The sequence below is a fragment of the Bos indicus genome, chromosome 2, assembly GCF_029378745.1.
Source record: "Bos indicus isolate NIAB-ARS_2022 breed Sahiwal x Tharparkar chromosome 2, NIAB-ARS_B.indTharparkar_mat_pri_1.0, whole genome shotgun sequence".
Classification (NCBI taxonomy): Eukaryota; Metazoa; Chordata; class Mammalia; order Artiodactyla; family Bovidae; genus Bos; species Bos indicus.
The window spans coordinates 71,009,208-71,027,561 of NC_091761.1; the positions used below are offsets into that span (position 1 = coordinate 71,009,208).

The window sequence follows — 18,354 nt, forward strand, 5'->3', positions numbered from 1 at the left end:
ACTACATGTAGTTTTTTCCCAACCCAGGGACCATACCCAGGTTTCCCGCATTGCAGGCGGATTCTTTACCATCTGAGTCACCAGGGAAGCCCTTTAAATCAATATAAGGTCTTAAGTGAAATATAAAGTAGAAACAAATCCAAAGTAATTTACGCTAACATATCAAACCAGTCAATCCTAAAGGAAATCAGTCCTGAATATTCACTGGAAGGACTGATGCTGAAGCTGAAACTCCAATACTTTGGCCACCTGATGTGAAGACCCTGATGCTGGGAAAGATTGAAGGCAAGAGGAGAAGGGGGTGAAAGGATGAGATGGTTGGATGGCATCATCAACTTGATGGACATGACTTTGGGCAAGCTTTGGGAGTTGGTGATGGACAGGGAAGCCTGGCATGCTGCAGTCCATGGGGTTGCAGAATAGGACACGACTGAGCAACTGAACTGATATATATGTGTGTGTGTGTGTGTGTGTATTAATAATGAGTAGAAATTATTATAAGTAATGATCTTACAGTCAGTAAGTTGGTATTGAGAGAAACTCAGTGATATTCAACTAAACACTGTTGACCCTTTTAAAACTAATGTTTTAAAATAAGGGCTAAGAAGTGTAAGAGAGAGAGAGTGTGTGTGTGCGTGTGCTCATGTGAATGTTGGAAACAGTGTTGAATTCTATGGAGAAGTCAAGTAGGGTAAAAACCAGTAAATGTCCACTGAATCTGGAAATATGGAAATTTTAGGGTGAGAATTTCAATGGAATGTTGGGGATAAAGTAAAGACTGGGAATGAGTGAGAAGTAAGGAAATGGAGGCTAGTTCTTCTAGATACTATTTTAAGATTTGGCTGTAAAGTAGGGGAGAGAAAGGGTTGGAGAAATGGGGGATTAGAAGGAGAGCTGGTTATTTTTTCCCATGGTTCTGACCTGAACATGTTTTAAATCTTTCTGGAAAAGAACAAGATGAACTGGAGTCTTTCAAGAAGAGAGAGAATGAGGTCAAAGTTCTAGAGGGTATAGGAAGAGATAAGGTCTAGAGCATAGGTGACTTTAGTGCATATATTTGAGAAAAACTACCCCCCAAAATTGGGCTTACCCAGTGGCTTGGTGGTAAAGAATCTGCCTGCAATGCAGGAGCCACTGGTGACACAGGTTTGATCCCTAGGTTGGGAGGATCCCCTGAAGGAGGGCATGGCAACCCACTCCAGTATTCTTGACTGGAGAATCCTATGGAGAGAGGAGCCTGGTGGGCTACAGTCCATAGCATCGCACAGAGTCAGAAATGACTGAAGTGACTTAGCAAGCACACACACACCCCAAATTTGGTAACAAAGGCACAAGTAGGCAGTCTTTGAACAAAGACCACCCTCCTCCCTCTTCCAGCTCAGTGAAGACTCCAGACTTGTGCAGCCAAGGACATAGGGCTCCCTCTCCTCAAGCTACCATTGAAAGGGCCCTATTCCTAGGACAGGCAGAACTTCAGTGTTTCACATCCTATCCCTAGCTGCCTATCAGTTCATTTGCTCAGTCATGTCTGACTCTTTGCAACCCCGTGGACTGCAGCATGCCAGGCTTCCCTGTCCATCACCAGCTCCTGAAGCTTGTCCATGGAGTAGATTATGCCATCCAACCATCTCATCCTTTCACCCCCTTCTCCTCCTAGCTTCAGTCTTTCCCAGCATCAAGGTCTTTTCCAATGAGTCAGTTCTTCACATCAGGTGGCCAAATGATTGGAGTTTCAGCTTCAGCATCAGTCCTCCCAATGAATATCCAGGACTGATTTCCTTTATGATGGACTGGTTGGGTCTCCTTGCAGTCCATGGGACTCTCAAGAGTCTTCTCCAACACCACAGTTCAAAAGCATCAATTCTTCAGCGCTCAGCTTTCTATATAGTCCAACTCTCACATCCATACATGACTACTGGAAAAACCATAGCTTTGACTAAATGGACCTTTTTCTCCAAGGCTAATTCTAAGCAAGTGTCATTGAGAGGTGGAGGCTCCCTTCTTATGTTCAACCCCCACATTTAGAATAGAGGTTATACCCCAGATGTGGCATGCTGAGAATACTGGGGCCCACCTGCCTTGCCTCATCCTATGTGACGGCTTCATGCCAGGAGAGACAAGACAAAGGGGCTACAGGCTGCTGCCAGCACATTCTAGTGATCACTCAGAGAAGAAGTATGATTCAGAGAGAAGCTTGTCATTGTCCATGCCTGCAGCTCTAGAGCCCTGGCTCAGTGATTTCGGCTGGGTGAGAAGCAGATTGTAAAATAGGTAGTTCCTAATCTCTTCCCAAAGGAACTGATTTCAGTTTCAGTAGAGCATGGAAAACTTCAAACCTAACAGCACAGTGAAGGTTTTGGTGAAAGACAATGAGAAGGAGATTCATGGATTTTTAAGAAAACACAACCTAAACTGTAGGATGGCTAGTTTATGAGAGACTCATGGAGTAGCACTGCTGGGAGGAATCCTCTTAGAGTCAGAATATCAAACATCCCTCAGAAACTATTCTTTCAAAGAGCCACACTTTGATTGGATTAGTTTGTAGGACAATTTATGCCCTAGGGCATTATTAGAAACAATAGAGCAATAAGCTTGCAATTAGTGGGGTTTAACAACTGAGTGTTGTCAGGGACAGAAAGAGCACTTACCAATATCACTATCATCCCAAGGTGTGGAAGTATCCAAGTTGTGTCTTCTGATGCCGAAAACTCAGCCTCTGTGCACTGGTGCCAAATCAAATCTTGGAGACAGAGTTGGGGTGAATTAGAAAAGAAGAGCTTTATTGCTTTTCCAGGCAAAGGGAGTCATGGCAGGCTCCTGCCTTTGAAAACAGTCCAAACCTGGGAGGATTTGGTGAAGAGTTTTATAGCAATAGTTCAAGAGTGGGCTTGCTGATAAGGATCAGGGTGTGTGCAGGGCCTGCACTCCTTTAATCTGCTCTCAAGTAATCTCTTGATGAGCTTCTCTGGTTCCTTTAATCTGACTTCAGATGGTCTTCTCTAGAATGAAGAACTGCTGACATCTCGCATTTGTTGGGGGTTTAGTTCTATAGGACTTCCCTGGTGGCTCAAACGGTAAAGCATCTGCCTACAATGTGGGAGACCTGGGTTCAATCCCTGGGTCGGGAAGATCTCCTGGAGAAGGAAATGGTAACCCACTCCAGTATTCTTGCCTGGAAAATCCCATGGACCTAGAAGCCTAGTAAGCTACAGGCCATGGGGTCACAAAGAGTTGGACACGACTGAGCGACTTCACTTTTTCACTTTAGTTCTATAAAGAGCTTAAAGATATTGCTATGCCTATGCAGGTCAGGAAGCAACAGTTAGAACTGGACATGGAACAACAGACTGGTTCCAAATAGGAAAAGGAGTTCGTCAAGGCTGTATATTGTCACCCTGTTTATTTAACTTATATGCAGAGTACATCATGAGAAACGCTGGACTGGAAAAAACACAAACTGGAATCAAGATTGCCAGGAGAAATATCAATAACCTCAGATATGCAGATGACACCACCCTTATGGCAGAAAGTGAAGAGGAACTCAAAAGCCTCTTGATGAAAGTGAAAGTGGAGAGTGAAAAAGTGGGCTTAAAGCTCAACATTCAGAAAACGAAGATCATGGCATCCGGTCCCATCACTTCATGGGAAATAGATGGGGAAACAGTGGAAACAGTGGCAGACTTTATTTTTCTGGGCTCCAAAATCACTACAGATGGTGACTGCAGCCATGAAATTAAAAGACGCTTACTCCTTGGAAGGAAAGTTATGACCAATCTAGATAGCATATTCAAAAGCAGAGACATTACTTTGCCAACAAAGGTTTGTCTAGTCAAGGCTACGGTTTTTCCTGTGGTCATGTATGGATGTGAGAGTTGGACTGTGAAGAAGGCTGAGCGCCAAAGAATTGATGCTTTTGAACTGTGGTGTTGGAGAAGACTCTTGAGAGTCCCTTGGACTGCAAGGAGATCCAACCAGTCCATTCTGAAGGAGATCAGCCCTGGGATTTCTTTGGAAGAAATGATGCTAAAGCTGAAACTCCAGTACTTTGGCCACCTCATGGTAAGAGTTGACTCATTGGAAAAGACTGATGCTGTGAGGGATTAGGGGCAGGAGGAGAAGGGGACGACAGAGGATGAGATGGCTGGATGGCATCACTGACTCGATTGACGTGAGTCTGAGTGAACTCCAGGAGTTGGTGATGGACAGGGAGGCCTGGTGTGCTGCGATTCATGTGGTCGCAAAGAGTCAGACACGACTGAGCGACTGATCTGATCTGATCTGATCTGATGCCATCCGGAAAGAAACAGGACCCTGCCCCAAGGCTGCACTGTTGTTTCTTGGCTGTGTTTTCTTTGTCTCTGAATCTCCTCCCTTCCCTGATTAGCAACTGTTTGAATCTGCTCTTTGGGACACAGGCAGGGAAGGTCATGGAGGTTGGGGTCTGTTCCCTACAAACAAGGAATGGGGACACAGAAATGCTTCTATACCCAGGAGCCCCAGAGGGTCTTGCTTGGTTTCACTCCCTGAGGAACAACATCAGAGACTTCACACTTTATAGGATGGAGAAAATAATATTGCTAAAATAATCCAGTCACTAAAAAACAGGCAAACAAAAATAACAGATCTTGGTTGGGGAAGAAGGGAGACGAGTACCCAGAGTCCTACAATATATCATCTCAAATGTCCAGTTTCTAACAAAAAATTATGAGGCATGCAAGAAACAAGAAAATGTAACCCATACACCTTGGGAATAAAAGAATAACAAAAGCTGCCTCTGGAAACAACCAGATATCAAATTTCACAGAAAGGACCTCAAAATACCCATTATAAATGTGTTCAAATATGAAAGAAAAATGAAGATATTCACAGATAAACAAAAACTGAGATAATTCATCACTAGTGAACCAATCCTACAAGATATGCTAAGGGGATTTTTTTTCGGACTGAATTAAAAGAACACTAGACAGCAACTCAAACTCAGATGAAAAGTAAAGAACACCAATAAAGGTAACGACAGGGGTAAACATATAAACATATTTTTAATTTGTAATTTTCTACCATGTGATTTAAAAGACAACACATAAAACAATAATTATAATCTGAGTTGATGGGCACACAGTGTATAATGGTGTAATTTGTACAACAATAAACAACACAAAGGAGAGAGGATGGAATTAAGGCAATGGCACCCCACTCCAATACTCTTGCCTGGAAAATCCCATGGATGGAGGAGCCTGGTAGGCTGCAGTCCATGGGGTCACTAAGAGTCGGACACGACTGAGCGACTTCACTTTCACTTTTCACTTTCATGCATTGGAGAAGGAAATGGCAACCCACTCCAGTGTTCTTGCCTGGAGAATCCCAGGGACAGGGGAGCCTGGTGGGCTGCCGTCTATGGGGTCGCACAGAGTTGGACACAACTGAAGTGACTTAGCAGCAGCATAGGGGCAAAGTTTTGTATAATACTGAAATTAAGTTGGTATTAACCCAAACTTAAATTGTTATAAATTAATATGTTAACTATAATTTCAAAGACAACCAGTAAGAAAATAATATATAGTTAAAGAAATGACAAGGGAATTAAAATGGTACACTACAAAATGTCTATTTAACACAAAAAAATAAATAATGGGGAAACTGAGGCACAAAAGAGAAGATATATAGAAAACAAATGGCAAGATGGGAGACATAACTCCTACCTTATAAATAACTACATTATATGTAAAAAGATCAAACACTCCATTTAAAGGGCAAAATGGATTGTTTTAATGAGTCAACTATCTGTTGGCTACAAGAGAAACACTTCAGATTCAAGGTCACAAGTAGGTTGAAAGTAAAAGGATAGAAAAAGATACTCTATGCAAACAATAACCAAAAGAGAACTGTCATGACCATATGAAAAAAGACAAATAGACTTAAGACAAAATAATTTAATGGAGTCAGAATCTTAAAAAAAAAATCAATATATCAGGAATATATAACAGTTATAAAGATAAATGTCCTACCAACCCCCCAATACATGAAGTAAAACTGTCAAAACTGAAGAGAGAACTCGACAATTCAAAAATAATAGCTGGTGCCTTCAATAGTCCATTTTCAGGGATGGGTAGAAAACCTGACAAAAGAACAATAAGAAAATCCAAGATTTGAACACTATAAACCAATCAGACTTACACATATCTATAGAACACTCCAACAGCAGTGTACACCTTCTTCTCAACCACACATGGAATATTCCCCAGGACAGACTATACATTAGTTCCAATAAAATTTACCAGTTCCAATAAATTTTAAAAGACTAAAATCATACAAAGTATGTTCTTCACAATGGAAAGAAATTAGAAATCAATAACAAAAATAAATTTTATGAATTCAAAATATCTGGAAATTAAACAACATAGCAATGGATCAAAGAAGAAATAACAAAGAAAATTAGAAAATATTTTGAGTTGAATGAAAAACATACCAAAGCTTATGGTGGTTTAGCCACTAAGTCATGTCTGACTCTTGCAATCCCATGGACTGCCAGGCTCCTTGTCCATGGGATTCTCCAGGAGAGAATACTAGAGTGGGTTGCCATTTCCTTCTCCAAAGCTTAGGATATAACTAAAGCAGTGGTTGGAGGAAAGTTATAGCAGTAAATACCTATATTTAAAAAGACTAAAGACCTCAAATCAATAATCTGAATAAACTAGAAAAACAAGAGCAAGCAAAAATCCCAATAAAAAGGCAGAAGAAAGAAAATTATAAAGACCGATGTGAAAATAAATGAACTAGAGAATAGAAAAACAATAGAATCAATAAAACCAAAAAATTGGCTCTTTTAAAAAATCAACAAAATAGACAAACAAGACTGATCAAAAAAAAACCAGAAGCCTTAAATCAGTAAAATCACAAATGAAGTGGGGACATTACTACCAACCTTACAGAAATGAAACAGACTATAAGGGAATACTATGAGCTACTATATGCCAACAAATTAGATAGTCTTCCAGGGCAAATTCCTAGAAAGTCACAAGCTACTGACACCAAATCAAGAAGAAACAAAATCTGAAGAGATCTATAACAAGTAAAACAATGAATTAATAATCAAAATTGTTTAGATTACTTCCTACCCAAAAAAAGTCCATGACAAGAAGGCTTCACTAAATGGATACTGCTGCTACTGCTGCTAAGTCGCTTCAGTCGTGTCCAACTCTGTGCGACCCCATAGACGGCAGCCCACCAGGCTCCGCCGTCCCTGGGATTCTCCAGGCAAGAACACTGGAGTGGGTTGCCATTTCCTTCTCCAATGCATGAAAGTGAAAAGTGAAAGTGAAGTAATAGCCAGGACGTGGAAGTCACATAACTGCTCATTGACAGACAAATGGGTTTTAAAAACTGTGGTGCATACATAGAATGGAATATTACTCAACCATTACAAAGAATGAAATAATATCATTTGCAGTAACATGGATGGACCTAGAGATTATCATAGGCTTCCAAGGTGGCGCTAGTGGTAAAGAACGTACTTGCCAATGCAGGAGATATAAGAGACACAAGTCCCATCCCTGGGTCAGGAAGATCCCCTGGAGAAGGAAACAGCAACCCAGTCCAGTATTCTTGCCTGGAGAATCCCATGGACAGAGGAGCCTGGTGAGCTACAGTCCATAGGGTCACACAGAGTTGGACATGACTGAAGCAACTAAACTACTAAGTGAAATAAGTCAGACAATGACAAATATCATAATATCACTTTTTTGTGGAATTAAAAAAAAATGATACAAATGAACTTATTTACAAGATAGAAACACTCACAGACACAAAAAACAAACTTACTGGAGTTCCCTGGTGGCACAGTAGGTAAGAATCCACCTGCCTGTGTAGGGGACACGAGTTCCATCCCTGGTCTGGGAAGATGCCACATGCTGGAAAGCAACTAAGCCCATGCTCTCGAGCCTGGTAGTGAGCCCACGCACCACAGCTACTGAAGCTCACATGCCCTAGAGCCCACAGGCTGCAACTGCTGACCCTGCATGCTTCAACTACTGAAGCCCGTGCACCTGGAGTCTGTGCTCCGCGACAAGAGACGTCACCGCAGTGAGAAGCCGGCACAGCGCAACTAGAGAGTAGTCTCCACTCTCTGCAGCCAGAGAAAGCCCGCGTGCAGCAATGAAGACTGAGTGCAGCCAAAATAAATACATAAAAGAGAAAACAAACTTATGGTTACCAAAGGGGAAAAGATCGGGGAGGGATAAATTGGTAGTTTGGGATCAATATATACACACTGCTGCTGCTGCTGCTGCTGCTGCTGCTGCTGCTGCTGCTAGTCGCTTCAGTCGTGTCCGACTCTGTGCGACCCCGTAGACAGCAGCCCACCAGGCTCCCCCGTCCCTGGGATTCTCCAGGCAAGAACACTGGAGTTGGTTGCCGTTTCCTTCTCCAATGCATGAAAGTGAAAAGTCAAAGTGAAGTCGCTCAGTCGTGTCCGACTCCCAGCAACCCCATGAACTGCAGCCCACCAGGCTCCTCCGTACATGGGATTTTCCAGGCAAGAGTACTGGAGTGGGGTGCCATATACACACTACTTATATAAAATAGATTAAAAAAAAAAGGTCCTACTGTATAGTACAACTATATTCAATAATCTTATAATAACCTATCATGGGAAAGGATCTGAAAAAGAAAAGATACACACACAAACACACATATATACACATATGTATAACAAATCACTTTGCTGTATACCTGATACTGCTGCTGCTGCTAAGTCGCTTCAGTCGTGTCTGACTCTGTGCGACCCCATAGACAGCAGCCCACCAGGCTCCCCCGTCCGTGGGATTCCCCAGGCAAGAACACTGGAGTGGGTTGCCATTTCCTTCTCCAATGCATGAAGGTGAAAAGTGAAAGTGAAGTCGCTCAGTCATGTCCAACTCCTAGCGACCCCATGGACTGCAACATACCAGGCTCCTCCATCCATGGGATTTTCCAGGCAAGAGTACTGGAGTGGGGTGCCATTGCCTTCTCCATACCTGATACTAACACATTATAAATATTTCAATTTAAAAAATTATCTAATTACCAGCCAACAGAAGACAGCAGAAACACTAGGCAGGAACTCTTAAGACAGTGGTTCCCCAATACTACCAACTTGGCTCCATGAAGAAGCTTTCATTTGTCTTAAAAATATACTGTACACATGTACACATGTTTGTGCACATGAACATACATGCACACAGATTATTCCAAGCTTATGTCCTCCCTATGTTTCTTTGTTATGATCTCCTTTCATTTGTGTATTGACAATGTTAAAGAAGCATTGTTGAACTTTGCAACTACTTAGGGAAGTAATGTGTTTACCTGATGAAATAAAGAGCTGACAAATGTAATCAGTCTCTAAGATTTAAGTTATTTATTATTTAAATGCCAGAGTCTGAGACTTATAGTCAAGAGTTATGGTCAGACCCAACATTTTTTTTCTGAAAGAGAATGTAGGAAGACTGAGTTCACCCTTAAGGAATAAGTAACTGAGAGTGTTATATCATGGCTGAGACCTTGCTGGGTTTTAGGAGCAGCCTGGCCTGGTCTCCCAGCCCAGGCCCACCCCTGTCAGCAGGGTGGCCTGAATAAGTTCTGTAGAATAGCCCAGACTCAGCTTCCTCATCCTGGGATGAAGATGAAACCCACCACAGAGGCTGTTGTGAAAATTTAAAGAGATAATACAGGTTAAAGAAAATAAGATGAATGAAAAAAGATGTGCTACATATATACAGTGGAATATTGTGAAAATGAAAGTGTTAGTCGCTCAGTCCTGTCCAACTCTCTGTGACTCCATGGACTGTAGCCCACCAGGCTCCTCTGTCCATGGAATTCTCCAGGCAAGAATACTGGAGTAGGTTGCCATTCCCTCCTCCAGGGGCTATCACTCAGCCATAAAAAAGAATGAAACATTACCATCTGCAGCAATGTGAATAATAGAGATTATTATACTAAGTGAAGTAAGTCAGAGAAAGACAAATATCATATTCTACTTATTTGTGGAATTAAAAAAAAATGTTTCAAATGAACTTATTTATAAAACAGAAACAGACTCACAAAGAAAACAAATTTATGGTGACCAAATGGGAAAAGGTTGAGGAGGGATGAAATGGGAGTTTGGGATTAACATATACACACCACTGTATGGAGGACAACAAAGTCCTACAGTACAGCACAGGGAACTATATTCAACATCTTGCAATAACCTATAGCGACAAAGAATCTCAAAAACACACACACATAAAGCTGAATCACCTTGCTGTATGCCAGAAACTAGTATTTTTGTTTGTTTTGTTTTGCCTTTGTAACACAACATTGTAAATCAACTATATTTCCATTAAGAAAGAAAAGAAGGAATGGTGCTGATCAAGCTGTGCGGCTCCATTCCTGGTCCATGACAGCAGTGCAAGCAGCACTGTGCACATGCGTGTACCTGTGAATTCATGTACATACTATTACAAATACATCGTCTACTGCAGCAGGAGGTCTCTACAACACAGTCAACCTGCAAGAAGTTTTATCTGCAGCCCCAGGGATCCTCCAGGTGCAGTGCATTGTGTCTGAGGTAGAGTGCTTAGTCGGCCAGTCACTTCCTCTCCTGCAGGCCAGGGGAGCGACCAGCGACGCTCATTTTAGTTCACCATCACCATTTCTGCCATTTACAAATAGTACATGAACCTCATTTTCTTCATATCATGTTTTTTGAATCGGCTCATTTTTTTTTTCCCCTTGACTATATCAATTTTTAAAGCATTCCTTCTGGAGAGGCAGCAGTGCACAGAGGTGAAGAACACAGTCTGGAGTCAAGCTGCCCTGGTTTCAACACTGCTTCTGCCACTTCCTAACCTGATTTAACTCCCTTGTGCCTCAGTTTCCCCATCTATGTGATGAGGGTGGGCTTCCCAGGTGGCGCTAGTGGTAGAGAACCTGCTCGTCAATACAGAAGACATAAGAGACCTGGGTTTGATCCTTGGGTCGGGAAGATCCCCTGGAGGAGGGCATGGCAACCCAGTACTCTTGCCTGGAGAATCCCACGGGCAGAGGAGCCTGGTGGGCTGTGATACACAAGGTCTCAAAGAGTCAGACATGACTGAAGTGACTTAGCATGGACACAAGCATGATGAGGGTGATTATAATTCTTATCACAAAGGCTTACAATCAGGTTGTGAGAAACAAAGGGCTGTCTCTTTACAAAGTGTTTGAAACAGGCCTTCCATAGAATAAATGCTATATGAGTGTTTGCTAAATAAATGCCTCTAATGTAAATGGAAAACCAGTACTACCTTCCATAAAATCTTAAAACAAATAAAATCTTAGAAACAAAAGAGGGTTTACTAAGTCTAGCTAGATATTTACCTGCTAAAATGCTTAGTGGACTGGCCCTGGTATCTTTAAAAACAGAAAACAAACAAGAAAGAATCAGGCGAAGGAAGTTGTAAGCACCAGAGTGAAGCCTCTTCTCCACTCAACCAGAAAAGCAGCAGGGCAGATGAAACAAGAGTAACTTTCTCAGTGCACCACCACCAGAAATTATCCCCAGACACACTAGGAGTCAGCTGGATGTGCTCTGAAAAGTTCTGGAAAGGCCATTAAGATAGGAAAGTGAGAGGTATTCCAAGGAGCACATGTAAATGAAAAATGAAACCAGGCATTCCTGTGTTGATCTACTTATCACAAATATCCCTGTATTAAGAGTAAAATATTTTACACTGATAGGTTGGCTCCAAGGCAGAGAATCTGTTTTCACCTTGAACTGCAGCTCCCTTGTACAAGGTGCTGCCAGTGAGCCTGTCACTCAAGCCTCCTCTCCATCCTTCATCTAGAGGTGACTCAGCACCTCCCAGTAGGTGATTCCAGGTGACAGCCTACGGCCAGCTTGCCTTCTCTTCTCTTTTGCAGGCAGAGTGGGCTTAATTTTCATGTATTTATTCTTGTAGCCACCAGCGTCACCTGAGATGGATGGCTGGAGGGTAGCAATAGATTTGGGATCTTGGCACCTCTGAACCTCCTGTCCTGTGTGCCCAGGTTACAAGGGCCTGTAACCTGTCAGTCTCAATGGGTCCTGATGGATGGGGTGAGCACCTTATACAGCCTCCTTCCATAAGAGGATTAAAGGTGATGTTTAGAAAGCACAGCTCCATCCTTGGAGGGAAGATGCCAAGAGATATCAACACACAGTTCTGCATAATCAGTTCAACACCAACACAACAAAAATGAGAAAGGAAGATTAAAAACTAATCCACATTTCATAGCACTGAGGGGTGTGATGAAATGGGGAATAGAGTGAAAGCATGAAGCCCAGAATCACAAAATGCTCTCATTTCACTCTTTTAAAACCTCAAGACTGAGGTAGGAGATGATTCCAGCCCTTGGGAGAATTCTTCCAAGGCCCTAGGAAAGAGTATCCAATTCAGAGTTTCTCTCCTTGTGGATGAGCACAGGAAGGGCTGGAGAGTTGGCCACGTTAGGTGAGTGTCTTGAATAATTAAGGGGCCACTCATAGTTGAGTGATGCCCTGATAGGCCCATGTCCCAACCTGGGAAATCTCTCCTCGGGCCCCTTGATGGAGAGGAGGGGATTCCAGAGAGATGCTGGTGACCACCTCCCTTGAGGTGTCAGGCAGGATGCCCCTGGAGACACCAAAGAGCAGCAGGGGCAAGTGGAAGGTACAAGGGTCAGCACTCTGCAGCCTCTGCGGGCATCGCCTTTAACTCCCAGTCTTTGGTTTATGTAATGTGCTCACTCAACCCAGTGTAGCAACCCCCTCTCCCAACATTCCTGGGTGTCCAGCTCTGGGTTAGCCCTGGTCCTGCCTTTCTCCTCCCTCTGTCCTTTCTGTACCCCTCCCATCTGCTCCCCTTTCTCTTTGCCATATCCCATAACTAATGTACAATGTTTAAAGATTAACACTGGAGGGTTTTTCCACTTCTAGGTTCCATATTATCAAATTCAAAAAATCAGAAATTGGGCTTTGCTGATAGGACTGAATCTTGGAAACTGAGACTTCTCAGGAAGTAGAGAATACAAGCCCTATTTGCACAATCAAATGACTACAGACATTTGGGAGCACAACTAAGACATCCAGGGGTGGTTTCTTGATAGAATCTGGGCTTTCTGCTCACCGATGATATGAAAATGGCTTCAAACATCAAGCTCACTTCTCTTCTAAGTGACATCTTTTCTCCCTCCTGGAGCTCCTAGAAGCCTTCCATAATCGCCCAGCAGCCAACCTCAGTTTCTCCATGCCCTCTCAGTCTGCATAATCAGAAGAGAGCACCTCATTAACCAGTGAGAAGGAGAGTGTACTTCTAGCCAATGACAAGAGCTATGTACTCTTTGAAAGAGGAGAGTAAAAAAGGTGGCTTAGAACTCAACATTAAAAAAACTAAGCTCATGGCATCCAGTCCAATCACTTCATGGCAAGTAGATGGGAAAACAATGGAAACAGTGGCAGACTTAATTTTCTTGGGCTCCAAAATCACTGCAGACAGTGACTTGCAGCCATGAAATCAAAAGAAAAGCTATTACAAACCTAGATGGCATGTTAAAAAGCATAGACATCACTTAACCAACAAATGTCCATATAGTTAAAGCTATGGTTTTTCTAGCAGTCATGTACAGATGTGAGAGTTGGATCATAAAGAAAGCAGAGCCCTGAAGAACTGATGCTTTCGAACTGTGATGCTGAAGAAGACTCTTGAGAGCAACTTGGACAGCAAGGAGATCAAACCAGTCTATCCTAAAGGAAATCAACCCTGAATATTCATTGGAAGGACTAATGCTGAAGCTGAAGCTCCAACACTTTGGCCACCTGATGTGAAGAGTGGACTCTGTAAAAGATCCTGATTCTGGTGTTGACTAAAAAAAGATGTACAATTGAGAGTTGCAAGTTAAGTTTTATTTGGGGCAAAATGAGGACTGGAGCCCGGGAGGCATGATCTCAGATAGTTCTGAGAGACTGCTCCAAAGCGGCAGTGGGGGAAAGTCAATATATAAGGTTTCAGTGAAGGGGGAGTTCAATACCATGAAGCACTTAATTTACAGAAGGTTTTTGTAAGTCAGGAGGATCTGATGTCACCATGAAAGGATTTAGTGCTTCTCTAGATATGAGGAGATGCAAGGATAGGTATCATAAAATCTGTTCCTAAAAACATCCAACTATCTAAAGACCTGTCCCACCAGATTCCCTGGACCACAGAGAGCCTTACTGCACCCTGAACTCCCTCAGGGGTTGTTGAAGGTCAACAGCTATAGCAGCATGCCTTTGTTGTTCAGTCATCGGCAATGCTTGTGATAAGTGCCAGTGTAATTGACACTGGGAAAGATTGAGGGCAGGAGGAGAAGGGGACAACAGAGGATGAAATGAGTGGATGGCATCACTGAATCAATGGACATGAGTTTCAGCAAACTCTGGGAGATAGTAAAGGACAGGGAAGCCTGGCATGCTGCAGCCCATGGGGTCACAAGAGTGGTACATGACTGAGCAACTGAATAACAACATGAACAAGCACCAGACAGACATCTGACATTTAATCCTAATGACACCTCACTTGGTAGGCACCATTAGCCTAATGCTACAGATGAGGAATGTGGGGCTCAAAGTAAATTTCCCAGAGTCATGTGGACCCCAGGGCCTCTGCTCTTAACTATCATGTTACTGTATCATATAGAATCCCCAGAGGCCTCAGTGGGTCACTGGATTTGTGTACTGTTGATTTAGGTATATACTGTCAAATTATCTCCACCCCAAAATACTGCTCCAGGTTTCCTCAGGCTTTTACCTGAGAAAATATATTTATATGGAAATACTGATATACAGCAGCCCACATTCGTTTTGTATGCTATGCATTTACTTTTGCAGCCTAGTGGCTAAAATAGTTTTCATGTTTGAAACTTAAAAACATATGCATGGAAAGAATGTACTGTACAACACAGGGAATATAGCCGGCGCTTTGTAATAACTGTAAATGGAAAGTAACCTATAAAAATTATTTAAAATTTTTTAATTAAATTTTAAAAAATGTATACATGGATAAAAATATAAATAAATAAATACACATAAGTATAGCCAACAGAATCTTATAGTTGTCAATTTTCTAAAAGATTTAACCCAGAATTTCACATGAATGAATTTAGATTTAACTATTTATAAATGGTACATGATAGTGGCTGTAGAGATCTCCAGCCAGTTAATTAGCTTTGGTTTTTCCTTCTGTGAATAGGCAATTTAAAATCATTGTCCCAGGATTGTAGAGAAGATCAGACAAGGGCATTCATATCCAAAACACCCAACACAGCTTTCACTCAACATTAGTACTGTTGCAATTTCCTTATTAGGATTCTTTTAAATAAGATATATACATTTGTTTGCATATTCTTACTAAATTCTTAAAAACCAACAGTCAAATCCAATTCATCTATAATAAAACCATGTACTGTGCATAAAATCATTTGAAAAGAATGACACAATACTATCAACTGACATTTTATTTTACATGATAGAGTGCCATAGTCTCGGTACAAAGTGACCTTAACTGCTGAAAAATTCCTTCCTTATTTTTACTGCAACAAATCATATGGTGAAGGAAGACCTTCATCAGGGTCATGCAACTCAGAATGGCTTCTTTGGGGATACGTGCAAGCACCTTTGGGGACTTGGGAGGAAAGTCTTAGTCATTTTTCAAGAGAATATGTTTTTATTTATTTGTTTATTTTTCGAAGGACTGTCCTATATAAGGGATTTAGAACAGTCTTTTTGGCTGTGATGGGTCTTCCTCACTGGACACGGGCTTCCTCTAGTTGTGGCAAGTGGGGACTATTCTCCAGTTGTGGTGCATGTCCTTCTTGTGGTGGTGGCTTCTCATTGCAGAGCTTAGGCTCTAGAGCGCAGGCCCAGTAGCTGCAGTGCATGGGCCTAACTGCCCCAAAGCAGGTGGAATCTTCCAGGACCACGAACTGAAGCCATGTCCCCTGCAATGGCAGGTGGATTCTAAACCACTGGAGCACCAGGGACGTCGTTAGTAATTGGCTTTCCCCCTACAGGATGTGTCCCGTCTCCCCTTTTAAGCGTCAGGTCCTCAATAGTAGGGACCCTATTTTTTTTCTGTCTTTTGTCTCCCACCCCCAGATCAGATCAGATCAGTCGCTCAGTCGTGTCCGACTCTTTGCGACCCCATGAATCGCAGCACGCCAGGCCTCCCTGTCCATCACCAACTCCCAGAGTTCACTGAGACTCACGTCCATCGAGTCAGTGATGCCGTCCAATCATCTCATCTTCTGTCGTCCCCTTCTCCTCCTGCCCCCAATCCCTCCCAGCATCACAGTCTTTTCCAGTGAGTCAGCTCTTCGCATGAGGTGGCCAAAGTACTGGAGTTTCAGCTTTAGTATCATTCCTTCCAAAGAAATCCCAGGGCTGATCTCCTTCAGAATGGACTGGTTGGATCTCCTTGCAGTCCAAGGGACTCTCAAGAGTCTTCTCCAACACCACAGTTCAAAAGCATCAATTCTTCAGCGCTCAGTCTTCTTCACAGCCCAACTCTCACATCCATACATGACCACAGGAAAAACCATAGCCCTGACTAGATGAACCTTTGTTGGCAAAGTAATGTCTCTGCTTTTGAATATGCTATCTAGGTTGGTCATAACATTCCTTCCAAGGAGTAAGCGTCTTTTAATTTCATGGCTGCAGTCACCATCTGTAGTGATTTTGGAGCCCAGAAAAAAGTCTGACACTGTTTCCACTGTTTCCCCATCTATTTCCCATGAAGTGGTGGGACCGGATGCCATGATCTTCGTTTTCTGAATGTTGAGCTTTAAGCCCACTTTTTCACTCTCCACTTTCACTTTCATCAAGAGGCTTTTGAGTTCCTCTTTACTTTCTGCCATAAGGGTGGTGTCATCTGCACATCTGAGGTTATTAATATTTCTCCCGGCAATCTTGATTCCAGCTTGTGTTTCTTCCAGTCTAGCGTTTCTCATGATGTACTCTGCATATAAGTTAAATAAACAGGGTGACAATATACAGCCTTGACGAACTCCTTTTCCTATTTGGAACCAGTCTGTTGTTCCATGTCCAGTTCTAACTGTTGCTTCCTGACCTGCATACAAATTTCTCAAGAGGCAGATCAGGTGGTCTGGTATTCCCATCTGTTTCAGAATTTTCCACAGTTTATTGTGATCCACATAGTCAAAGGCTTTGGCATAGTCAATAAAGCAGAAATAGATGTTTTTCTGGAACTCTCTTGCTTTTTCGATGATCCAGCGGATGTTGGCAATTTGATCTCTGGTTCCTCTGCCTTTTCTAAAACCAGCTTGAACATCAGGAAGTTCACAGTTCACATATTGCTGAAGCCTGGCTTGGAGAATTTTGAGCATTACTTTACCAGCATGTGAGATGAGTGCAATTGTGCAGTAGTTTGAGCATTCTTTGGCATTGCCTTTCTTTGGGATTGGAATGAAAACTGACTTTTTCCAGTCCTGTGGCCACTGCTGAGTTTTCCAAATTTGCTGGCATATTGAGTGCAGCACTTTCACAGCATCATCTTTCAGGATTTGGAATAGCTCAACTGGAATTCCATCACCTCCACACCCCCCCCAACTCAAATCAACAGATACATGTACACAGGTAATGCATGTCCAACACTGTGTCCATGGGGAGAACATAGATAAACAGCAGAAATTGTGGTCCTAGCTGAGAGGCACAGATAATCTCAACAGGCAATTTTGGCACTGGCTGAGCTAACCAGATATTATTGCTGGTATCTAAATTTCTTAATATAAGTTCCAGAAAGCCAAGTAACTTTTAGAAAAGTATATGATGCAATAAGGAAAGCAAATCCATCCATTCATATATAAATAAATAGAACTATAGCTTTATTAAGTCCTGATATGTGCCAAGCAAGGGAACCCCAACAGTGAATTAGACTCAATCCTCAATCTTGGGGAGATCCCTGTCTTGTTAGGAAGATGAACATATGAAAAAGCAAGACCATGGTGTGTTGTAATAAGCTCTATAAAAACTGGCCAGGACCTGGTGAGGACCCAAAGGAGAGCACAGTCTAGGCTACTGGCCATGAGGTGGTGGGAGGGGTGGGTCAGAAAAGATCTCAGAGATGAGGTGATCCTTGGCCTTGGCAGTGTCTCCCAAGGTGAATGCCTGTCTGGTGGAGGAGGGGTGGAACATTCCAGAGAAGCCATGGCAGCATGGCATGTGCAGAAAAACAGACGCTGGGGACAAAGGAGAGCTGTAGGCTAGAGGAGGGGCATGCCAGCTCACATAGCAAGAGAAAAGGTTGGAGATATGCCTCGAGATTAAACCAAAAAGTCCCCAGCACCACA

The 18,354-nt window shown here is 42.6% G+C and overlaps 1 protein-coding gene across 14 annotated transcripts in view; it reads right to left on the minus strand.

Annotated features, from left to right (window-relative positions):
- Positions 1-18,354, minus strand: part of C2H2orf76 (chromosome 2 C2orf76 homolog) — a 154,089-nt gene that overhangs the window by 2,143 nt on the left and 133,592 nt on the right. For all 14 annotated transcript variants that reach the window (XM_070768857.1, XM_070768892.1, XM_070768849.1 and 11 more), the window contains one exon: positions 2,649-2,740. In XM_070768857.1, the coding sequence (XP_070624958.1) occupies positions 2,649-2,740 (92 nt within the window). The remainder of the gene's footprint in view (positions 1-2,648; positions 2,741-18,354) is intronic.